This window comes from Thamnophis elegans, chromosome 15 (genome assembly GCF_009769535.1).
Source record: "Thamnophis elegans isolate rThaEle1 chromosome 15, rThaEle1.pri, whole genome shotgun sequence".
Taxonomy (NCBI): Eukaryota; Metazoa; Chordata; class Lepidosauria; order Squamata; family Colubridae; genus Thamnophis; species Thamnophis elegans.
In genome coordinates, this window is record NC_045555.1 from 42,581,094 (window position 1) to 42,603,632 (window position 22,539).

The 22,539-nt window shown below is 41.8% G+C and overlaps 1 protein-coding gene across 2 annotated transcripts in view; it reads left to right on the plus strand.

Annotated features, from left to right (window-relative positions):
* A1CF (APOBEC1 complementation factor) overlaps nucleotides 1-22,539 on the plus strand; it is a 63,617-nt gene that overhangs the window by 17,361 nt on the left and 23,717 nt on the right. For both annotated transcript variants that reach the window (XM_032232115.1, XM_032232116.1), the window contains exons 2-6: nucleotides 2,911-3,054; nucleotides 4,499-4,633; nucleotides 9,191-9,321; nucleotides 12,462-12,700; nucleotides 17,486-17,650. In XM_032232115.1, the coding sequence (XP_032088006.1) occupies nucleotides 2,956-3,054; nucleotides 4,499-4,633; nucleotides 9,191-9,321; nucleotides 12,462-12,700; nucleotides 17,486-17,650 (769 nt within the window). In that variant the 5' untranslated portion in view covers nucleotides 2,911-2,955. The remainder of the gene's footprint in view (nucleotides 1-2,910; nucleotides 3,055-4,498; nucleotides 4,634-9,190; nucleotides 9,322-12,461; nucleotides 12,701-17,485; nucleotides 17,651-22,539) is intronic.

The window sequence follows — 22,539 nt, forward strand, 5'->3', positions numbered from 1 at the left end:
GTCCCACAAAAGATACCTTCTTCTTCTTGTGCCATATCCATCATCGGACATTGGCAATCATGTTGTCAATTCTATTTTAATCAACAGCTGCACGAAAAAGTGCCGTTGAGTTTTGTCCAAACCCGTCCCTTAGAATTTGAAGTCATGATGTTCTTCTTCTGCCTGGACCTCATTTGCCTTCAATCTCTCCTTGGAGGATTAAGTGAAGGATGCTGTATTTTCCTGGGTGTCACATCATATGTCCAAAATATTCAAACTTTTGCTATTTTTATGGTTTTGATGATTTCCCAGGATACCACAAAAGGTATCATAGTCCACAAAAGAAAAAGAGGCATGGGAAGAACATCAGAAGAAACTCTTCCTAGTATTTTGGAGAGTGACATAAAGGGAGGGGGAGAAGTGCTTTCAGTCTTGCAAGGTTCTGTTACTGTAATTTTACAATAAAGATAGTATTCACGGTTGGTGCTTCTTGTCTAAACTGCCTTGAATTTGGATTGGATTGGATTTGGATTTATTACATTTATATGCCGCCCTTTTCCCCGAAGGGGACTCAGGGTGGCTCACAATTCAAGTCAGGGAAGGGGGTACAGACAGGGGATAAAAAAGACGAACATAGCAATACACAATTTAAAAGCACACAACAGCCATACCATTCGAGGAGGGGGGCAAAAGCTCTTTAGCCCCAGGCCTGTCGGAACAGCCAGGTTTTAAGGGCTTTGCAGAAGGCCTGGAGGGTGGTGAGGGTTCGAATCTCCATGGGGAGGTCGTTCCAGGGAGCAGCCACAGAGAAGGCTCTCCTCCGGGTAGTCGCCAGTCGACATTGGCCGGCGGATGGAATTCGGAGGAGGCCTAATCTGTGGGATCTAATCGGTCTATTGGAGGTAATTGGCAGCAGGCGGTCTCTCAAGTATCCAGGTCCAATACCAGGACAAGGACAAACAGGGTCTGGTTAGGTATAATGATCCATAATGTTGAAGTGGGTAAGAAACATTGGCCACAAAAGAGTGATGAGATTCACTCAGAGATGTTTGAAAATCATTTAAAGCAGGGGCGTCAAACTCAATTTCATAGAGGCCCGCATTAGGGTTGTATTTGACCTGGTGAGGTGGGCATGGCCAGCTTGATGTCATTGGTCTCAGGGGCACTTGTGGTGGCCCGAGTGCTCTGCCAGCCAAAATGGGCTCCCAAGCTCCATCTTCGGCTGCAACGGTTTCCTGCAACCCTCTGCCAGCAAAAACGGAGCTCAGGAGGATCATCTGCAGCCTTTGCAAGCTCCATTTTTGGCTGCAATGGCCTCCTGCAGCCCTCTGCTAATGAAAATGGAGCTTGTGAGGGTCGTGCATGGCCCTCCCAAGCTCTGCTTTCACTGGCAAAGGCACTGCAAGCAGGTCCTTTGCCTTTTCCAAGGCAACCCCACAGGCCAGATTTAAACAACTCGCGGGCCATATCTGGCCCCAGGCTTTGAGTTTGACACCCTGATTTAAAGGAATAGAGGACATTTCAAACAACACAAGCTAAAGCCAGGCATTGCTTCATATAAAAGCTTTATACCAAGGGTCCCCACCTCTCAGTCCATGGAGCAGCACTGGAATGCGGCATTCCAGAGACTGGGCTGTGCAAACAAGTGAAGCCCCATCTTCAGGAGGTAGGCAATATGTAAAACCACGTCCCCTCTGGTCTGCAGAAAAGCCTCTCTCCAAAGAACTAGTCCCTGATGTCCAAAAGGTTCAAGACCGCCTGCTGCCACATACCTCCCAGCGGCCAGTAAGATCCCACAGATTGGGCCTCCTTCAGATGCCGTCAGCCAGACAGTGTCGGCTGGCGGGCCCCCGGAGGAGAGCCTTCTCTGTGGCTGCTCCGACTCTCTGGAACCAGCTCCCCGCGGAGATCCGGACCATACCCACTCTCATGGCCTTCAGGAAAGCTGTAAAAACTTGGCTGTTGTGGCAGGCCTGGGGCTGTTGACCTCATTGTTGAGGTCCGGCCCCGATTAGAATGAATGTATGAGGGTGTTGCTGTTTTAAACTGTTTCTTTTCTTGTTATGTGTTTTTTTTCCCTTTTTTTCTTATTTTTGTAAGCTGCCCGGAGTCCTTTGGGATTGGGCGGCATATAAATATATTTAATAAAAATAAATAATAAAGGTTGGAAGCCGCTGCTTTATACATTATTTTGGAGTGGACCAGAGGTGGGTTCCTACCAGTTTGCACCTATTCGGTAGAACCGGTTCGTCAAATCTACCGAACCGGTTAGAAGAGGTTCCACCAGTGGACCCGGAAAGCAGGCCACACCTACAGAAGAGCTTCCAAAAATTTTTGAAACCCACCACTGGTCCTTGGATATGATTATTCTACACTATCATGCTCATATTTATAAAACTCAGTGCCTCTGTGAAAGGTAAGGATGACTACTGCGTTTGTGGTGCAATCAGAACATTGCGTGGGTTGAAGTTGTTTTAATGCAAACCAAAGATGCCTTTTAAAAAACAAGTTTACATCATATTCTTATGCATGCCAGTGCTGTGTGGGAGGTAATTTAAGGTGGTTCTGACAAGTGTCGTCGGCATCTTCATATCCAGTCACATGGGCGGCAAGCCACTCCCATCCGGTCACATGGGTGGGCAGCCACTCCCACAAAGGAGGCCACGCCCACGGAGTAGGTTCAAACAATTTTTGAAACCCACCACTGGAGTGGACCATCTGAACAATTTCATGTCTCAAAGTCCTCACAAATCTTCTGAAATAAGAAGATTCTCAGCCTGATTCTCTGTCCTTTCTGAAGGTGTTGGATTTCCAGTTCTGTTTTCTAATTACTCTGAGTGATTCCTATACAGACCTTCCTCATTGCTGTGATGGAAATTTCCTTTACAGAACTATTTTAATTTGCTTAATTTATCTTAAATTTGATTGCAGTGAGTACTCCTAATTAACCTGATTTTTTGGTGGTAATCACACACAATGGAATCAAATAAAAAATCCGGGGATGGATTGACCGGCACACAGAAAGAAGCTGCCCTACGCACTTTAATTCAGCGCACAGGATATAGTTTGATTCAGGTAGGAAATTCCCTGTCCCCCTAAATATAACTTTTAGGTTGCTAATTTGAAAGTAAAACAAGGAGATTGATGCACGCTTCCCAATGGCTTTCACCAGAAGTTCTCCCCTAAGTAATATCTTTTGTTTTTTAATGAGGATCTAATGATACATAGGTTTTCCAGTGCCAGAGACTTCCGTTCTGATAACCTTGCTACCAGGGATGTTTCTGTGAACTGCCAATTCACATTGTAGCCCTGCATTTGACATATCAATGTGAACTGAGGATTCGTCAGAGGGACAATTAGGTCACTGATAATTGGTCTTAAGTTTTTTTCCAATCAGTTGTTCATTCTCTTACCTTCCATGCAGATTTATGGCCTTAAACTACACACAGAGAGAGACAAATTGAATGTGTTCTCATGCACATTTCTCCTAAATATACTGTATGCATGAGCTAATATGTTTGCTTTTTACATAATATACATAGCTTTCTATACAGCTTCCTCTAGTAATGCATTGCAACCTAACATAATGAGGGACAAATATACACACAGAGAGACACAAACATGCACTCTCTCGCACACACACCAGAGGTGGTATTAGCAATAGCAATAGCAGTTAGACTTATATACCGCTTCATAGGGCTTTCAGCCCTCTCTAAGCGCTTTACAGAGTCAGCATATCGCCCCCACAGTCTGGGTCCTCATTTCACCCACCTCGGAAGGATGGAAGGCTGAGTCAACCTTGAGCCGGTGAGATTAGAACTGCTGAACTGCAGATAACAGTCAGCTGAAGTGGCCTGCAGTACTGCACCCTAACCACTGCGCCACCTCGGCTCTTTCTGACCAGTTCTGGAGAACCGCTAGTGGAAATTTTGAATAGTTTGGAGAAACGGTAAATGCCACCTCTGACTGGCCCCACCTCCATCTTTTCTCTGCCTCCCAAGTCCCAGCTGATCAGGAGGAAATTAGGATTTTGCAGTATCCTTCCCCTGGAGTGGGGAGGGAATGGAGATTTTGCAGTATCCTTCCCCTGCCATGCCCACCAAGCCACACCATGTCCACCAAGCCACGCTCACAGAACCGGTAGTAGAAAAATTTGAATCCCACCACTGACACACACATTTAATTTACCATAATGATTCAGGAAGTATATATTTGCAATTTGAATGAGACAATGAAATACAAAATGAACCAAGTTTGTCTTCATTCTTGCACAATTCCAGCCATCTTTATATGGTCTTTCCTCATGACTTGGTAAGTTCCTTATTCACTTGAGAGGTAAACAGAGATTCTAAAACATATCTAATGGAGTCAGGACAGAACCAGAAGCAAATAATAAAAGGAGGAGAAGGTTTAAGTGAAAAAGGTATAACTATAGGAAGACAATTCAGTGAAATGACTAGGGATATAAGCAATGTTGAAATTCTATACAATTCAAAAATTTTGTTTTTCTTTCATTAAGGAAAATGGTCAACGAAAATATGGAGGGCCACCACCAGATTGGAATGGACCACCCCCAGAACGAGGTTGTGAGATTTTCGTTGGAAAACTTCCCCGAGATCTCTTTGAAGATGAACTTATTCCATTATGTGAAAAAGTAATAATATAATTTAGTAGGTTTTCTTTTCTTCAATATTCAAAGGAATGAAGTTATTGGCAGGACTTGTACCTAAAGCAAGTAAAATTAAATGAACGTTTCTCTGCAGTCCCGGTGTCTGGATTTCTCAGGAGAAATTGGAGATCTGAATGTATTTTTGTGGATGCAACACATTTCTTTGGATATTTTTTTTCTCTAGAACAGCACCACATGTTAGACAGAGGCTCTACCACAGCAGCTCAGATGTTACATTTTCTAACATCTCATAGGTCATAGTCAAAACCTTGTTGGGCTCCCCAGAGCAGTGGGTTGCCAGGTGTAAACCTTATCCTTCAATGTATCCATGGTCCACACAACACAGCACTGCTCTGTCTCCGTTTCATTCACTTTTAATAATTGCACCACAAATAACCCACTTTTAAATATTGACTGGAGATAGCCAATTTGCAATTCCCAGTTAAGTGTAATGTTCCCGTGGTTCGTCCATGAGGCCAATGTGGAGAAAAGACAGGACACAATCTTTCTCGGGATGGAGCAACCCAGATTGGGGGTCTGAGAGCCCCTTTTATTGAGATAGGACAAAGGCAGGAGGAGCAATAGCATGTGGTTAAAAACAACCTGTAAAAGTACAATTTCTAATCCACTGCTCAGGGAAGTTCTGTCTATATATGGTCAAATCCTGAGCGTCATTGATAGGGCACATCTCAGGATGTTATGTTATGAACTATCAGGATGTTATGGAGTTTTAGGAGTTTGTTTTCTCCTGTGTGGTTCAGCGTGGCTCTGCATGACCCGTTATCCACTGGGACATGGGTGACCGCTACGCCTACACAAGGAACTATATTACAACAGTTAAGCATCCCATTTTGTAAGTCCACGTGTAATCTTTAAATGTGATTTTACTCAAATATCTTTGTGGCAGCCTCTATCATTTCTAAGTAGCGTTCTGGAGACACAATAATCTTCAAGATGACACAGGATTTTTTTTTATTTTATTTATTTATTTATTTATTTATTTATTTATTTATTTATTTAGTCAAACATGTACAAGATAGCAGGTATAAATATGAACATGGACACGAACAAAGGAAATGAATACAAATAAATGGGGATAGTAGAACAGGGACGGTAGGCACGCTGGTACGCTTATGCACGCCCCTTATGGACCTCTTAGGAATGGGGTGAGGTCCACAGTAGACAGTTAAAGGTTAAAGTTTTGCGGGTTTGATGATCTAACAATGGAATCAGGTAGAACATTCCAGGCGTTGACCACTCTGTTGCTCAAGTTGTATTTTCTGCAACCGAGTCTGGAGCGGTTTACCTTGAGCTTGTATTGATTGTTTGCCCGTATATTATTGAGGTTGAAGCTGAAGAAGTTGTTGACAGGTAAGATGTTGTAGCAGACAATTTTGTGTACTGTGCTTAGATCATACCACAGGCGTAGCAGTTCCAGATTGTCCAAGCCCCAAGTCTGGTGGCATAAGGGATTCTATTGTGAGTAGTAGATTTAGTGCTGTTCTTAGACAAATATGTCTACTATTCTGTATATTACTCCCTATATTACTCCCAGAGCCAATGTAATACTTTAACCACTCTTGAAGTGGTTAAAGTATTACATTGACTAATCCACATTCATTTAGAAGCCGTTAATTTCTAACTAAAATGGTGCTCATCAATGCAGATCCAACTAAGGAAACATATCAGAAATAACTAAAAATCCATAATTTGGGGATCCTTTGTAATAAGTATAATGATACCATGACCCTGGGACACTGCAACCGTCATAAATATGTGCCCGTTTCCAGGCTTCCGAATTTTGATCATGTGACCACAGGGATGCCGCAACAGACATAAATGTGAAAAAACGGTCATAAGTCAGTTTTTTCAGTGTCATTGTAAATGGTCCGTATTGAATTTCCACCCCAATAATTTTAACCACCATGGCCATTGGCCACTGCTGGCTAGGGTCTACGGGAATTGAAATCAAACACATTTGGAAGATAGCAATTGGAAGATAGAAAATTATTCTTCAGAGTATACTCAATGTCTCAGTGAGGGCTAAGTATACAAAAGCAGCCACCTGTCTATTTATTTTCCTTAGGCTTATATGTCACTTCATTCATAACCGAGCCGAGGTGGCGCAGTGGTTAGGGTGCAGTACTGCAGGCCACTTCAGCTGACTGTTATCTGCAGTTCAGCGGTTCTAATCTCATCGGCTCAAGGTTGACTCAGCCTTCCATCCTTCCGAGGTGGGTAAAATGAGGACCCGGATTGTTGTTGGGGGTAATATGTTGACTCTGTAAACCGCTTAGAGAGGGCTGAAAGCCCTATGAAGCGGTATATAAGTCTAACAGCTATTGCTATTGCTATCTAATAATGGCCAAAGAAAATGGCAGTAGATAAGAGTCAATGGAATTCAAGGTGGGCAGGACTTATATCTCTTGTGGGCGGGAAGGGACTTGAGACTGATGATGCGTTTGATCTCTCTTTCAGGCTCAGCCTGATCATCTCCTATAGCAGTGGTGTCAAACTCAATTTCATTGAGGGCTGCATTAGGGCTATGGTTGACCTCGGGGGACTGGGTGGGTGTGGCTGACTGGGTGGCCAGTGGAACTCCACTCCCCAAACTGCTGGCACGTTTCCTCTTCACCCTGGCTTGTAGTCTTGTATGAGCCGAGGTGGTGCAGTGGTTAGGGTGCAGTACTGCAGGCCACTTCAGCTGACTGTTATCTGCAGTTCAGCGGTTCTAATCTCACCGGCTCAAGGTTGACTCAGCCTTCCTTCCTTCCGAGGTGGATGAAATGAGGACCCAGGCTGTGGGGGCGATATGCTGACTCTGTAAACCACTTAGAGAGGGCTGAAAGCCCTATGAAGCGGTATATAAGTCTAACTGCTATAACCAACTTTAAATGGCTATCCTCAGCTTGTAGAATAGAATGGAATTCTTTATTGGTCAAGTGTGATTGGACACACAAGGAATTTGTCTTTGGTGTATATGCTCTCAGTATACCTAAGGAGAATAAAATATATTCATCAAGAATAAAAAGATACAACACTTAGTGATAGTCAAGGTTACTAATAAGCTATCAAATCGTATTAAGAAACAAATAAAAACAATATAAATTGAAAGATACAAGCAACATGGTTAAAGTAATAAGTTGGAAGAGATAGATGATACTAAGGAAGAGAATAATAATAATAATATTTTCCCACATTCATATGCAACGAAATTTCACTTTAATGTATGCCAATTGGTGTACATTCAAAATGACAATAAAGTTATTCTAAGTGTCTAAATGCGAAAAAAAACTCTTTTACTTGTACTGCTTTGACTAGGGAACTATTTTCTGCCAAATTTGTACTGAAGTTTTTTTCTCAATGCATACAATTCAGTGCAATAATATTACCGTAGATTTTATAGTATATTCATAATGAAAATTTAGTATTGATTTCATTAATTTATTATTACAACTTAAGTTAAAAACCAAGAAGAAACATATTCATTCAAGATAATATGACTTAAATTTAAATCAGTGTTTCTTACCATGTTTCCCTGAAAATAAGACAGGGTCTTATTTTCTTTTGACTCCCGAAATAAGCGCTTGGCCTTATTTTCAGGGAGGTCTTATTATTTCTGAGGTGCAAGAAATAGCGAGTGTGGTCACCTCATGGCGGCTGCTGTGTTGCAATATTTTCTGGAAGGACTTATTTTGGGGGAGGGCTTATTTTAGTGCATGCGCTCTAAAGCCCGATTGGGCTTATTATCCATGTAGGTCTTATTTTTAGGGAAACGGGGTAGATTTGAATCAGTGTTTCTATGGTTTCTTAAGGGGGGTTCTCCATTCTTTCAGGAGCCCTCAAAAATCAAAATCATTTGCCAGCCTACGTAGAAAAATAACACCATATCAAAATCCTACCAACCATGATAAGTAGTAGCAGCAAAAAAAAGTGTTAATATTAATTTTTAATATAATAAATGTCAAATAACCCAACTCACACAAACAAAAGTTATTTGGGGGTCATTCATAATTTTTAAAAGTAGGAAAGAGACTTGAAAGGGAAAAATGTTTAAGAAACACAGAGGTTTCCTGAAACAAGTCTATTATAATTGGAATTTGTTAATAAAGATCTTTACTAACTTCCTGAAGCTTCAGCATATGCCTCTTGGGTTGGTTGGTTGGTTGGTTGGTTTGATTGATTGATTGATTGATTGATTGATTGATTCAAATGTATATGTGAGTCAGAAAACAGATCTCAAATAAAGTCTATTGCAGTGTTTCTCAACCTTGGCCACTTGAAGATGTCCGGATTTCAACTTCCAGAATTCCCCAGCCAGCTATGCTGGCTGGGGAATTCTGGGAGTTGAAGTCCAGACATCTTCAAGTGACCAAGGTTGAGAAACACTGGTCTATTGTAAGGCAACCTGTCCTAAAATGAAACAGGTATGCACTCAGAATTGTGAGGACAACAGACCTTGATAAACTGTTATGCAGGTAACAATTCCCTTTCTTTAAAAAGAACCAAAAACCTATGGAACTTTGTGCTTGAATTTTCCAGATTGGTAAAATCTATGAGATGAGGATGATGATGGATTTCAGTGGAAATAACAGAGGATATGCCTTTGTAACATTCTGTAACAAGCAAGAGGCAAAGAATGCAATCAAGCAACTGAACAATTATGAAATTCGGTAAGCTGACTTGGCTAATTTTTATTTAATGGGTTGGTATTTTGCCTTCAGAGACCATAAAATTTAACAAATGGTGTAAACTTCAGTGCCTGGAAACCATGGCACGACATAACCGCGGTAGACTAAAGCGCGCCGACAACACCGCGGCGATAAAACCGCGATGTCAAAAGCGCGCCCACAACAGCGCGCCAACAACAGCGCGCCGACAGAAGAATGATTTAACTTAAGGTAAGGCTTAGGGTTAGGTTTTGGGTTAGGTTTAGGGTTAGGTTTAGGGTTAGGTTTAGGGTAGGTTTAGGGTAGGTTTAGCGTTAGGTTTAGGGTTATTTTTAGGGTTATGTTACAGCGCGCTTCTGTCAGCGCGCTGTTGTCGGCGCGCTGTTGTCACGCGGTTTTGACGGTGCGGTTTTGTCACCGCGCTTTAGTCACACGCGCTTTAGTCTACTGCGGTTTTGTGGTGGAACCCCTGGAAACAAGGCAACACAAAATAAAGCAACATCTGTAAAAAAAATGGATGGATGAAACAAGACCATATTTTTCTTCAAATAGGACTTTGTAAGTCTGATGCCTTCCTACAACTTGCTGCTGAGAATGATAAAAATTTAAGGCTTTTACAGAATTCCAAATATTAGGCAACATTTACCAAATATTAGTTAAAATTCCAAATATTTTACAGAATTCCAAATATCAGGCAATATTTACCAAATATGAGGTAAAATTCCAAATATTTTACAGAATTCCAAATATATAAACAACGGTTGGAGTTAGTATTCATTTCACATGTCTTTCTTCATTCCTGTTTCCTCTCAGTAATTTGTTCTTTTCTCACAAAAAAAGTAAGAGTTAACTGTACACACCTCAGCTTGAAACCACATTTTTGAACTTAATTTCTCTTATACCACATTTCTGTTATATTAACTTATTTGTGAGAAGTAACTTTGTAACTTTACTTTGTAACTTTAATAAAATTTAGGGACTCTGGGCGGCTCACAACAAAGCAAAGACATAGAATATTAAAAGTACAATTATTTAAAACAAAATCACCATTCAGTCACGTGGGGCTGGAGTATTACTCAACAGCCCCAGGCCTGCCGGAACAGCCAGGTCTTAGTCGCTTTACGGAAGGCCGGGAGAGTGGTGAGGGTCCGGATCTCCACGGGTAGCTCGTTCCATAAGGCCGGTGCAGCTACAGAGAAGGCCCTCCCTCGGGGGGCTGCCAGCCGGCATTGTCCAGTCAACGGCACCCGGAGGAGGCCCAACCTGTGCAATCTTATTGGTCGTTGGGAGGTAAATGGCAGGAGGCGGTCTCTCAGGTAGCCAGGTCCAGTAGCATGCAACTTATATTGAAGTCAGTATTAGCAAAGCCACATCATCTTCATTTCTAAAACAACATACAAATGAACAAATTCACAGCACGGATCAATAAATTAAAATCTCCAGATCAAGTCCTGAAAACAATATGCACGTGGCTGGGAGGAACTAATATTTGTGGGAAAGAGATTTTGAGAAGCCAAGGTAGAGATTGACCTCAAAGACTTTTTTCATACTCTAGAGTCTAGAATTTAGCATTTTGTTGCCTACCTAATTTTAATAATTTGAGACAGAGAACAATGGTCAACTGGTCAACTAGTGAATAAAAAAAAAAAGGAAACACTCTCGGGTGCTTCGAATTCCCAAAAGTAACATTTTATTGGATACACCATTTTGGTACTGAAGAATCAAAACCAGCTCTGGTCTTCCTGTGCAATTGCTTGCCTGAAGAGGGTAAAACTTACCTTTTCAACCTTCTTACGTTACCTACCATTAATTCCACCTTTTTAAAATTTACACAAAAATATATATTTAAAGAGAGGATGTTGGAATTATGCTCCTAGATGTCTCCTACTGATAGCACTATGAACCATCAATCTAGAAATTCCTTTAATTTAACAAAGGAGAAATAAAATAAACATCTGTGTAAAACTTTATCTTGTCATTTATCCATTTGTGTGAAAATAGTCATTTCTCCCACAAAAGCTGCATTGTATTGTTAATGAAGCATTTGGTAAACTATTGTTTTTTTAAGTTCAAAAGTTTTATTTGTTTTAAGACAAACATTTCATCATTCCTCAATCAGTAAGACATCGAAGTACAATTTTTTGTATGTCAATATAATTCTAGTTTACCACCAAATTCTTGTCTAGCCTAATATATACCCCTCCCTCCCTCCACCCTCCACCCCAACCCCCCTCCTCCTTCCCCCCCCCCCGACTTCCCAGAACCCATACACGGTATGGATTTCTAACAAACACAGTCTAAAATCTATTGAGAAAAAAAAATAAAGAAATTAATAACATTCTACATTGACCTTAGCTTCTTCTTGCTGAACTAACTTTAAACAATTTAAATCATTTCTGATCTTAAGCATAGGCTAACTGGAATTTCTTGGTCCCGTATTTATTTTGTATATAGTCAATCCATTTTTTCCAGTCTCGTTTATATCTCTCATTTGAGTGATCTTTAAGATATGCCGATATTTTAGCCATCTCGGCTAAGTTTGTAACTTTCAATGTCCATTCTTGAGTCGTAGGCAAGTCTTCCTTCTTCCAGTATTGCGCCACCAACAGTCTTGCTGCCGTTATTAGATGCAGAATCAAGTTAGTCTCTACCACTGTAAAGTCAGTACATATACCTAGTAAGAATAGCTGAGGAGTAAACTTTATCCTTCTTTTAAAGATATTTTGCATGATCCACCACATTTTTATCCAAAATGCTTAACCTTTTGACAACTCCAGCATTTGGTAAACTATTGATCCCTTGTCCCAGTGTTTTTTCCAAAGGACAACTAGATTTTCTTTTGTGTTTTTTTCCTTGAAAACATTTTACTTCTCATCCCAGAAGCTTCTTCAGTTCTAGAAATTGAAGTTCAGTTCAGAACTGAAGAAGCTTCTTGGGTGAGAAGTGAAACATTTTCAAAGAAAAAAAAAGTCCAGTTGCCTTTTGGGAAAAAAACACTGGGAATCTCCATAGACATTTACTGGTCATTTGATTATTTGTGTTACTCACACCATTCGCAAAACAACATAGGTTCTACATCATATTCCCGGCCAAGATTTTCCAGGGAGTTTCACTCCACTCAATGAAATTCTCTTTTCACACAGGGACGGTCGGTTACTCGGCGTTTGTGCCAGTGTGGACAACTGCCGTTTATTCGTGGGAGGAATCCCAAAAGCCAAGAAGAGGGAAGAAATTTTAGCCGAGATGCGGAAAGTGACGGAAGGTGTGATCGATGTCATTGTGTACCCCAGTGCAGCCGATAAAGCAAAAAACCGGGGATTTGCATTTGTGGAATATGGAAGCCATCGAGCAGCAGCTATGGCAAGACGGAAACTGCTCCCAGGTAGGGCCCCAAAAAATTCCAAACCAACATGTAGCCAAACCAACCTCAAGCTGCAATTGGGAGGGAGAGGGTAATTGGGAGGGAGAGGGTAAGAGCCGAGGTGGCGCAGTGGTTAAATGCAGCACTGCAGGCTACTTCAGCTGACTGCAGTTCAGCAGTTCGGCTGTTCAAATCTCACTGGCTCAGGGTTGACTCAGCCTTCCATCCTTCCGAGGTGGGTGAAATGAGGACCCGGATTGTTGTTGGGGGCAATATGCTGACTCTGTAAACCGCTTAGAGAGGGCTGAAGGCCCTATGAAGCGGTATATAAGTCTAACTGCTATAATGAAAAAGCAGCAAATTACAAGTTACTTATTGATTTGACTAAGGGGTCTGTGGGCTTATCCCCAATACCAGTAGTTACTGTATTTTTTGGACTATAAAATACACCTGTGTATAAGATGCACACATATTTCAAAGAGGTAAGTCAGGAAAAAAGGTTTTTGTCCTCCCAGGCCCCCAGGAACACTCTGCAGGCTTCAGCAGGGCTGGGAGAAGGCAATTTTCCCTTCCCCCAGCCCTGCTCAAGCCTGCAGAATAGCAATAGGAATAGCAGTTAGACTTATATACCGCTTCATAGGGCTTTCAGCCCTCTCTAAGCGGTTTACAGAGTCAGCATATTGCCCCCACAGTCTGGGTCCTCATTTTACCCACCTCGGAAGGATGGAAGGCTGAGTCAACCTTGAGCCGGTAAGATTTGAACCACCGAACTGCAGCTTAGCAGTCAGCTGAAGTGACTGCAGTACTGCATCTAACCACTGCGCCACCTCAGCTCTGGAGGGGTGGGGAAGGCAAAAATAGCCATTTTTCACAATGCAGAGGAGGGGCTTCAGGAGGCCAAAAACAGCTTTATTCAGTGTATAAGACGCACCAACATTTCCACACTCTTTTAGGGGGGAGGGTGCATCTTATACTCCAAAAAATATGGTATTTTAAAAATAAAATAAAAATAAAAAACCCAAAGATTGATCTCCAGTTCAATCGTATCGTTCTTAATGCTTTTGTCAAGCTTTTCATGCAAGAAACATGAGACAGGGGTCACAAAGTTATCCTTATTCCCTTACCTTCCTTCTCAGTGTGCAGAACTCTCCCCACTGATCAAATTATTTTACCACCTGAGGCAGGAAAAAAGAATCCCCCACTTTCAACAGTGGAAAACCTCTGGCCCTCCTTCCCTCTTTCCAGTATGGCCTGGCAGTTTGCTAGCTATTTTGCATCTTTGAGTGCCTCTGACGAAGGGTGTAAAGTCTGTGTGGGTTTTAAGAGAGCTGAGAAGTTGACCAGAATAGATGCTAAGCATTATTAAAATGGTTGTTGTTGTTGCTAGTTGTGAAGTCATGTCTGACCCCTCATGACCCCATGGACAATGTTCCTTCAGGCTTTCCTGTCCTCTGCCATCCCTGGAGTCCATTTAAGCTCACACCGACTGCTTCAGTGACTCCATCCAGCCACCTCATTCTCTGTCATCCCGTTCTTCTTCTGGCCCTCAATGTTTCCCAGCATTAAGCTCTTCTCCAGTGAGTCCTTTCTTCTCATTAGGTGGCCCAAGTATTTGAGTTTTATCTTCAGGATCTGGCCTTCTGAAGAGCAGTCAGGGTTGATCTCCTCTAGGACTGACCGGTTTGATCACCTTGCAGTCTGAGGGACTCACAGGAATCTTCTCCAGCACCATAGTTCAAAGGCCTCAATTCTTTGGTGCTCAGCCTTTCTTTATGGTCCAACCTTCATAGCCAACCTTCACAGCCATACCTTCACAACCATTAAAATGGTTAAGAAACTAGAAAGGTTGAGTTTACTCTATACCAGCATTTCTCAAACTTTGCAACTTGATGTTGTGTGGACTTTAACTCCTAGAATTCCCCAGCCAGACTGAGGAATCTGGGAGTTGAAGTCCACACATTTTCACATTGCCTAGGTTGAATGACACCGCTCTATATAGTAAACATGGGCAGGCATTCGGAAGGTCAGGAGATTCAGATTCAGATTCAGATTCAGATTTAGTTTATTTGTATGCCGCCCTTCTCCGGGAGGGACTCAAGGCAGCGAACAACTCAAGGGGGGGGGAAAGGGAACATAAAACACAATACACGTGATTAAAATAAACAAGAATCATACACCCATACAAGTCGAGAGGGGAGGGGAACTCATCAACCCCAGGCCTGCCGGCACAGCCAGGTTTTGACGGCCTTCCGGAAGGCCTGGAGAGAGGTGAGGGTCCGGATCTCCACGGGGAGTTCGTTCCAAAGGGCCGGAGCTGCCACAGAGAAGGCCCTCCCCCAGGTAGTAGCCAGGTGGCATTGGCTGGTGGACAGAACCCGGAGGAGGCCGACCCTGTGTGATCTAACGGGTCTTTGGGAGGTAATTGGCAGCAGGCGGTCTCTCAAGTACCCAGGTCCAATACCATGAAGGGCTTTATAAGTGACGACTAGCACTTGGAAGCATATTCGAAGACCGATTGGTAGCCAGTGCAGCTCGCGGAGAATAGGTGTTACGTGGGTGTACCGAGGTGCACCCACAATCGCTCGCGCGGCTGCATTCTGCACGAGTTGAAGTCTCCGAATACTCTTCAAGGGCTGCCCCATGTAAAGCGCATTGCAGTAGTCCAGTCTTGAGGTCACGAGGGCGTGAGTGACTGTTGCGAGTGCCTCCTAGTTCAGGTAGGGACGCAACTGGTGCACCAGGTGAACCTGGGCAAATGCCCCCCTAGTCACAGCCGACAGATGATGTTCTAAAGTCAGCTGTGGGTCCAGGAGGACTCTCAAGTTGCGAGCCCTGTCTGAGGGGCATAAATCCCTCTTTGGAGGGAGCTCCAAAGAATCTTCTGATATTTTGGAGATCCCCAGCAGGATGCCCAGGAACCACCACTTGGAAAAGGGATTAACTGTTCAGTTTGTTTATGTGATTGATGTTACTGAGATGTGGGTGAAAATCAGATTTGGAACCTCTTTGAGGCTTACTCTGCCCATCCAATCTTTAAAACATTGAGCCCTGGTAACAGCTTGAAATCATCTTGTCAAAATTCACACCCATTTCCCCACTGAATATTGGTATCTCAGTGATGGGAAAGAGCTGGATGCTAAATCTGATTCAAGGAAATCACACTTTCCTTTAATGCAGGGGTCAGCAACCTTAAACACTCAAAGAGCTACAAAGGTCCTAACTGGAAGCTTCCCATTCCTGCTGACTGGAAGTCCGGTTCCCCCACTATAGAGTCTCTTCCTAGCGCGGCATCCTTTTTCCTCTATGTGTCCCACCCGAAAGCCCTATCCATTGTGGAGCTGACTGGCAACAGGGAGCCGCAGCAGAGGGATGAAAGTGCCACATGCGGCTCCAGAGCCGTGAGTTGCTGACCCCCTGCTTTAATGTAAGATGTGAAGCTAATTAGAATAGCAACATGTTAACAAAATCCAGTTCCCAAGCTTCACAAGGTGAAGAGTCACAGTAGCAAAACTGTTTCAAACAATATTACAGGTAGTTCTCGACTTACCACCACACTTGAGCCCAAAATTTCTGTTGCTAATTGAGACATTAAGTGAGTTTTGCTCCATTTTACAACGTTTCTTGCCCCAGTTGTTAAGTGAATCACTGAAGTTGTTTAAGTTAGTAACATGGTTGTTAAGTGAATCTGGCTTCCCCATTGACTTTGCTTGTCAGAAGCTCTCAAAAAGTGATCACATGACCCCAGGACATCATAAATACATTTGAAGAGTCCAAACTTTGATCAAATGAGCATGGAGATGCTGCAATGGTTGTGTGAAAAATGGCTATAAGTGGCTATTTTTCATTATAGCACTTAGCAAGAGCATTTAGGCTTATATACTGCCCCATATTGCTTTACAGCACTCTCTGGGCAATTTACAATGTCAGCATATTGCCCCCAACAATCTGGGTCCTCATTTTACCAAGCTCAGGAGGATGGAAGGCTGAGTGAACCTTGAGCCGGTGAGAATCAAACTGTTGTCATTCAGCAGAATTAGCCTGCAATACTGCATTCAAATCACTGGGTTCACCGACAAAAGGGCGAACGACAAAACCGCGCCCGACTAAACCGCGGTGACAAAACTGCATGTTCTAAAGCTCTCCAATGAATGAGCGCTGAATCGCGCCGACAACAGCGCGGCGACAGAAGTGCGCTGTAAAACTAAACCTAAACCTAAACCTAACCGTAAACGTAACGCTAAACCTAACCTAAACCTAACCCTAAACCTAACCCTAAACCTAACCCTAAACCTAACCCTAAACCTAACCCTAAACCTAACCCTAAACCTAACCCTAAACCTAACCCTAAACCTAACCCTAAACCTAACCCTAAACCTAATCCTAAATCTAACCCTTACCTTAAGTTAAATTGGCTTTCTGCCGATGCGCTGTTGTAAAGCACCCTTCTGTCTCCGCGCTGTTGTCTCCACGCTGTTGTCGCCGCGCTGATGATGTCGCGGTTTTAGCGACACGGTTTAGTCGGGCGGGGTTTTGTTGTTCGCCCTTTTGTCGGGTCACGAAATCACTGCATTACTATAGCTCTTATAATTTTGAAACAAATGGTTGTAAGTCCTGAATGGACTCCTAGAAGATTCAGATTGATGGTTAAACTATATACTATAAGGAAAGGTTTTAAAAATCAACAGTATCTTTTACAATACCATAAATTCAGTTTACCAATGCAGCTCTTCAACAAAAACGTTCTTACCTCCTTCCATAAAGATGCCATCACTTTTTACATTTATCTTCATTACATTTACATTGCAGGACGGATACAATTATGGGGGCATCCGATTGCTGTAGATTGGGCAGAACCAGAAGTTGAGGTTGATGAAGATACAATGTCATCTGTTAAAATCCTCTACGTGAGAAATCTTATGTTAACTACTGCTGAAGAAACAATTGAAAAAGAATTCAACCACATTAAGCCAGGTAAAAAAAAATATGTCAATATTTTAGTAAACTCAACGGTTTAATAAACTAATCCATCATTTATCTAAAAAAAAAACACTAATTCCAATTGAAATATTTTTAATTTGTACAAATGTCAAAAAAACTTAAAAGTAAGAAAAAAACAATTTATTGTCCACAAACAATATTTGTGTTGAAATAAATTACACCTTTAGTCGAACATACTGACTGTGGGTAATAGATAGTCCAACATATCTGGATTAAGACAGGCTCGAAATGCAGTTAACTATTTAAAATTGATCTAAAGCAGCAGTAGTGTTTGCTCAAATGAACATCAAAACCAACTTTTAAGTGGTGCATTCCAGAATTCTTAAATAAATCTGTTCTTTAAGACTAGAAAACCATTATTTCACTATGCAAAATGGAAGTTCATTAACCAGCCACATCACCAAGGTGTACATGATTTCTTCTTTCAAATCTCCCTCACTGGGAAATGTCAACCGCAAATAATCTTCTACTCTAACCAACCTCATAGGTATGTTGTATGCATTTTTAAAAAAACCAGTGCATTGTATTGAGTTTCCTGCAAGAAGACAAGATAATCAAGCTGTCACTCAATAAGCATTATGGTACATTTCCCAAATTCTTAAAATTATGGTCCAAGTCATGCTGTGGAACAATTGCTATCGCAACAAATGTGCAGTGATATAAGGGGCAGTATCAAAGTTAGTTGGGCTTCACACTGATTGAACTATAGCATAGCCAGAGGCATGCGATTTCAAGCAATTTGGAAATCTCCTTATACTACAGAATCTGTATGTGCAGATACACTTTCAAAAAAACAAATGCTTTATTTGTGAATCATTTTTGTACGGTTGCTCATATATACAGTGAAAGCCTGGATAGTGAACATAATAAAAAACAACCAGTTATAAAACTATTCAAAAGAAACGCAAAGAAATAAGTTCAAGCCTCCCACCCATTCACCCCCCAAAATCTCAAATCAAATAGAACAGGGGTATCAAACTCAAGACCTGGGGGCTGGATCCGGCCCACGTGGCACTTAGATCTGGCCCGCGGGGCCGCCCTGGAAGCAGCAAAGGACCAGCCCACAATGCTTCTGCAAGAGAAAACCGTTTTAGGCTGACATGCCTCCTGCAACCCTCTGCCAGTGAAAATGGAGCTTGTGAGCCTGTTTTCACTGGCAGAGTGCTCAAGCCACCACAGGCGCACCCCAACAGAAGTGATGTTGAGCTGGCCATGCCCACCCTGGCCACCCCCCCCCCCCCAAGATTAAACACAACCCTGATGCGGCCTTTAATGAAATTGAGTTTGACACCCTTGGTATAGAATGTGCTTGCACACAAACCAGAACACCCATAATGAACAATCAGAGATTAAAACCTGAAGGTAGATGAAGGATTTCCTGGACTTCCCAAAAACAGGATTGAGGCCTCCATATTTCTGGAGGGCAGATGCCAGGTGCTTCCTGGGACTCAGCGGGTAACACTGTTTCACTAAGGGGACCTGGGGATGCAAAATCTAGCAAGATAGATAGAGAGTATCAGAGATAATTGATAGTTGACTGACTCCCTACCTTGTGGACTTCACATCTGAAAACACACATCTTGAATTGCATCCAGAAGCATATGCACTCCACAAAGCCGAAGTTTACAAGAGTGAAGCATAGTGCACTCAATACTGCAGATTGAACAATATATGCGCATTCTTAGGCTTCCTTGGAAGTATGTCTTTCTTTTAGCATTTTTTCTCCACTTGGATTAAATAGGAGCCAACAATGTGCAGCAGCAGCCAAAAAAGCCAACACTTTTGCTAGAGGATGCATTGCTAGAGGCTTCATTGCAGAGGTAGGGTCCTACCAGTTCGCACCTATTCGGTAGAACCGGTTCGTCAAATCTACCGAACTGGTTAGAAGAGGTTCCACCAGTGGACCCGGAAAGCAGGTCACACCTACAGAAGAGGTTCTAAAAATTTCTGAAACCCACCACTGGTGGGTGTGTAATGCCCCGCAGTTATCTACGCATTAATAATGATCTAATAATATTTTCTTATACATTTTAGGGACCTTTCCTTACATAATTGGTGTTTTCTTTCATACTTTTGGATTTCTAATTTCTGTTTCCGTTAGTTGGCAATTGTTAAAACCAATCCCACGTGAAAAGGTATTCAAAGCCTTCTTGATTTTAATTGTCAATTTATTTATTCCTGCACATTGTAATATTTATTCATTTACATATCTCTGTTTTTCCACTATTGCGCAAACACAATTCTAGCAGCTGCTAACATGTGTAAAATTAAATATATATTATACTCCCTTTCAAATAGCCAACAAAATATTTCTGGTTTTAATTCCATATCTTGCTTTATGATTGCTTCTAACCACTAACTTCTGAATAGCTACTTGGACCGACCTAAGTACTAATTCATAATTTCATATCCGGTCACATGGGCGGCAAGCCACTCCCGTCCGGTCACATGGGTGGCAAGCCACTCCCACAAAGGAGGCCACACCCACAGAGTAGGTTCCAACAATTTTTGAAACCCACCACTGCTTCATTGATGGATAGAATCAAGATCACATGAAGTATTAGTACCACTTTACAAAGCCTTAGTAAGACCACACATGGAATACTGAATCCAATGCTGCTCACCATGATATACAAAAAATGTTGAAACTCTGGAAAGAGTGCAGAGGAAAGCAAGAAAGATGATTAGGGGCCTGGAAGCTAAAACATATGAAGAATGATTGCAGAAATTGGATGTGTCTACTCTAGTGAGAAGGACTAGGGGAGACAAGATAGACAAGATGTCCCAATATTTGAGGGGCTGTAACAAAGAGGGGGGGACTATTTTAACAGTGAAAACAATCAAGCAGTGGAATGGCTTGCCTTCAGAAATTGTGGGTGCCCCCTCACTGGAGGATTTAAGAAGAGACTGGACAGCCATTTGTCTGAAATGATATAGAATCTCCTGCTCAAGCTGGGGGTTGGACTAGATGACCTCCAAGTTCTCTTTCAACTCTGTTATTCTATGTTCAATGTATCTGCATTTAAATTTCAACCTGGTTCCCCGTAATAACTTCTGTCTACATAGCAACTTAATTCTGAGGCCTGCGTTCACAGAGTTTGGAAACACGAAAGTGTTCTGTCCACACGGTCATATAATGTTGTGAATTCAAAAGCATCAAGAATTTCCTTATATTCACACATTTAAAGAATATCCACAAATTTTCAAACGTTAAGAGTATTTGAAATTTTTAAGATCCAATGCCAATACTTTTCTTTTTTTAAAAAAAAGTTTTTATTTAGATAAACATTAAAAACATTGGACATAGTGTGACATTTCTGGCATAAATGTTTCCATATAGTGATTAGATCTTATAATGATTACATTTTATATCCATTACATAGATATGTGTAGTCAGACAGATGACCTGTTGATCCTTTCTTTTATATAATTACTAACCATACAAATACATATCCAATTCCTACCTTCTTAATACCATATTTTCCAATTCTTAACTTGTCTGTGTTTTTCTTTCCTGGCCTTTTCCCCTCATTTCTAACCATCGGTACCATTTGTCCCAGATTTCGTGATATTCCGTCTCACCCTTATCTTTGAGCTCTAGACTCAGTCTGTCCATTTCTGCGCACGTATCTTATTTATTATTTCTTGTTCCGAGGAGTCTCTTTATTTTTCCATTTTTGTGCAAAAAACCAGTCTTGCTGCTGTTAAAATATACAGCATTAAATATAGTCCACCTTGGCCATATTTTTCTTTTGTTTTTTTGTTTTTTTTAAATGAAATTTTATTTTATTAATTTCATCTATACATTCACAATTATATGATCTCATAACTGTTATTAATAATATGTATTTATAACAATTTTTCCCTACTGTTAACAATATACTTGAAGATTGCTTTTTTAACATCCCATAGATCCATCTTATCTTACAACGGTCCTACTTCTTCCCTCCCTCCCTCTTTCCTTCCCTCGTTTCTTCTCTCCTACTCCCCTTCCTTCCCCCCTCCTTCCCCTTCCCTCCTTCTCTCCTTCCCTCCTTCCTTCCCTCCTTCCTTCCTTCCCCCCTTCCTTCTCTCCTTCTCTTCTTCCTTCCCTCCTTCCTTCCCTCCTTGCTTCCCTCCCTCCTTCCCTCCTTCCTACCCCCCTTTCTTCTCTTTCTTCTCTCCTTCCTTCCCTAATAATGTGATCCCTAATAAAAATAATTCTGGTCTCAACTCCATCCTTTGATTTAGCAGCTCTTCCAAATACTTTCTTGTTTGGTGCCAAAAAAAACCCTAGCTTTCCTGCACTCCCACCACATATGGTAGAAGGTCCCTAATGCAGCATTACATTTCCAACATTGTGGCGATAAGTTTTTATTAATTTTAGCTAATCTTGTGGGTGGGATGTGCCACCTATAGAACATCTTACACTGAGCCGAGGTGGCGCAGTGGGTAGAGTGCAGTACTGCAGGCCACTTCAGCTGACTGTTATCTGCAGTTCAGCGGTTCAAATCGTACCGGCTCAGGGTTGACTCAGCCTTCCATCCTTCTGAGGTGGGTGAAATGAGGACCCAGACTGTGGGGGCGATATGCTGACTCTGTAAACCGCTTAGAGAGGGCTGAAAGCCCTATGAAGCGGTATATAAGTCTAACTGCTATTGCTATTGCTGTTGCTATCTTGTATACGTTTTCCTTATACAAGGTGGCTGAAGTTAACTTTCTATTTCTTTCCCATAGTCTTGCCAATTGTCCAAATCTTTGCTGTAACCAAAGTTCCTACTCCATGCTAACATGGTGTCCTTCACCTGCTCTTCCGCCATTGTATGAGCCAATAGATATTGATATAATTTTTAATCATTTTTAATTGATGCCAAAACTTTTCA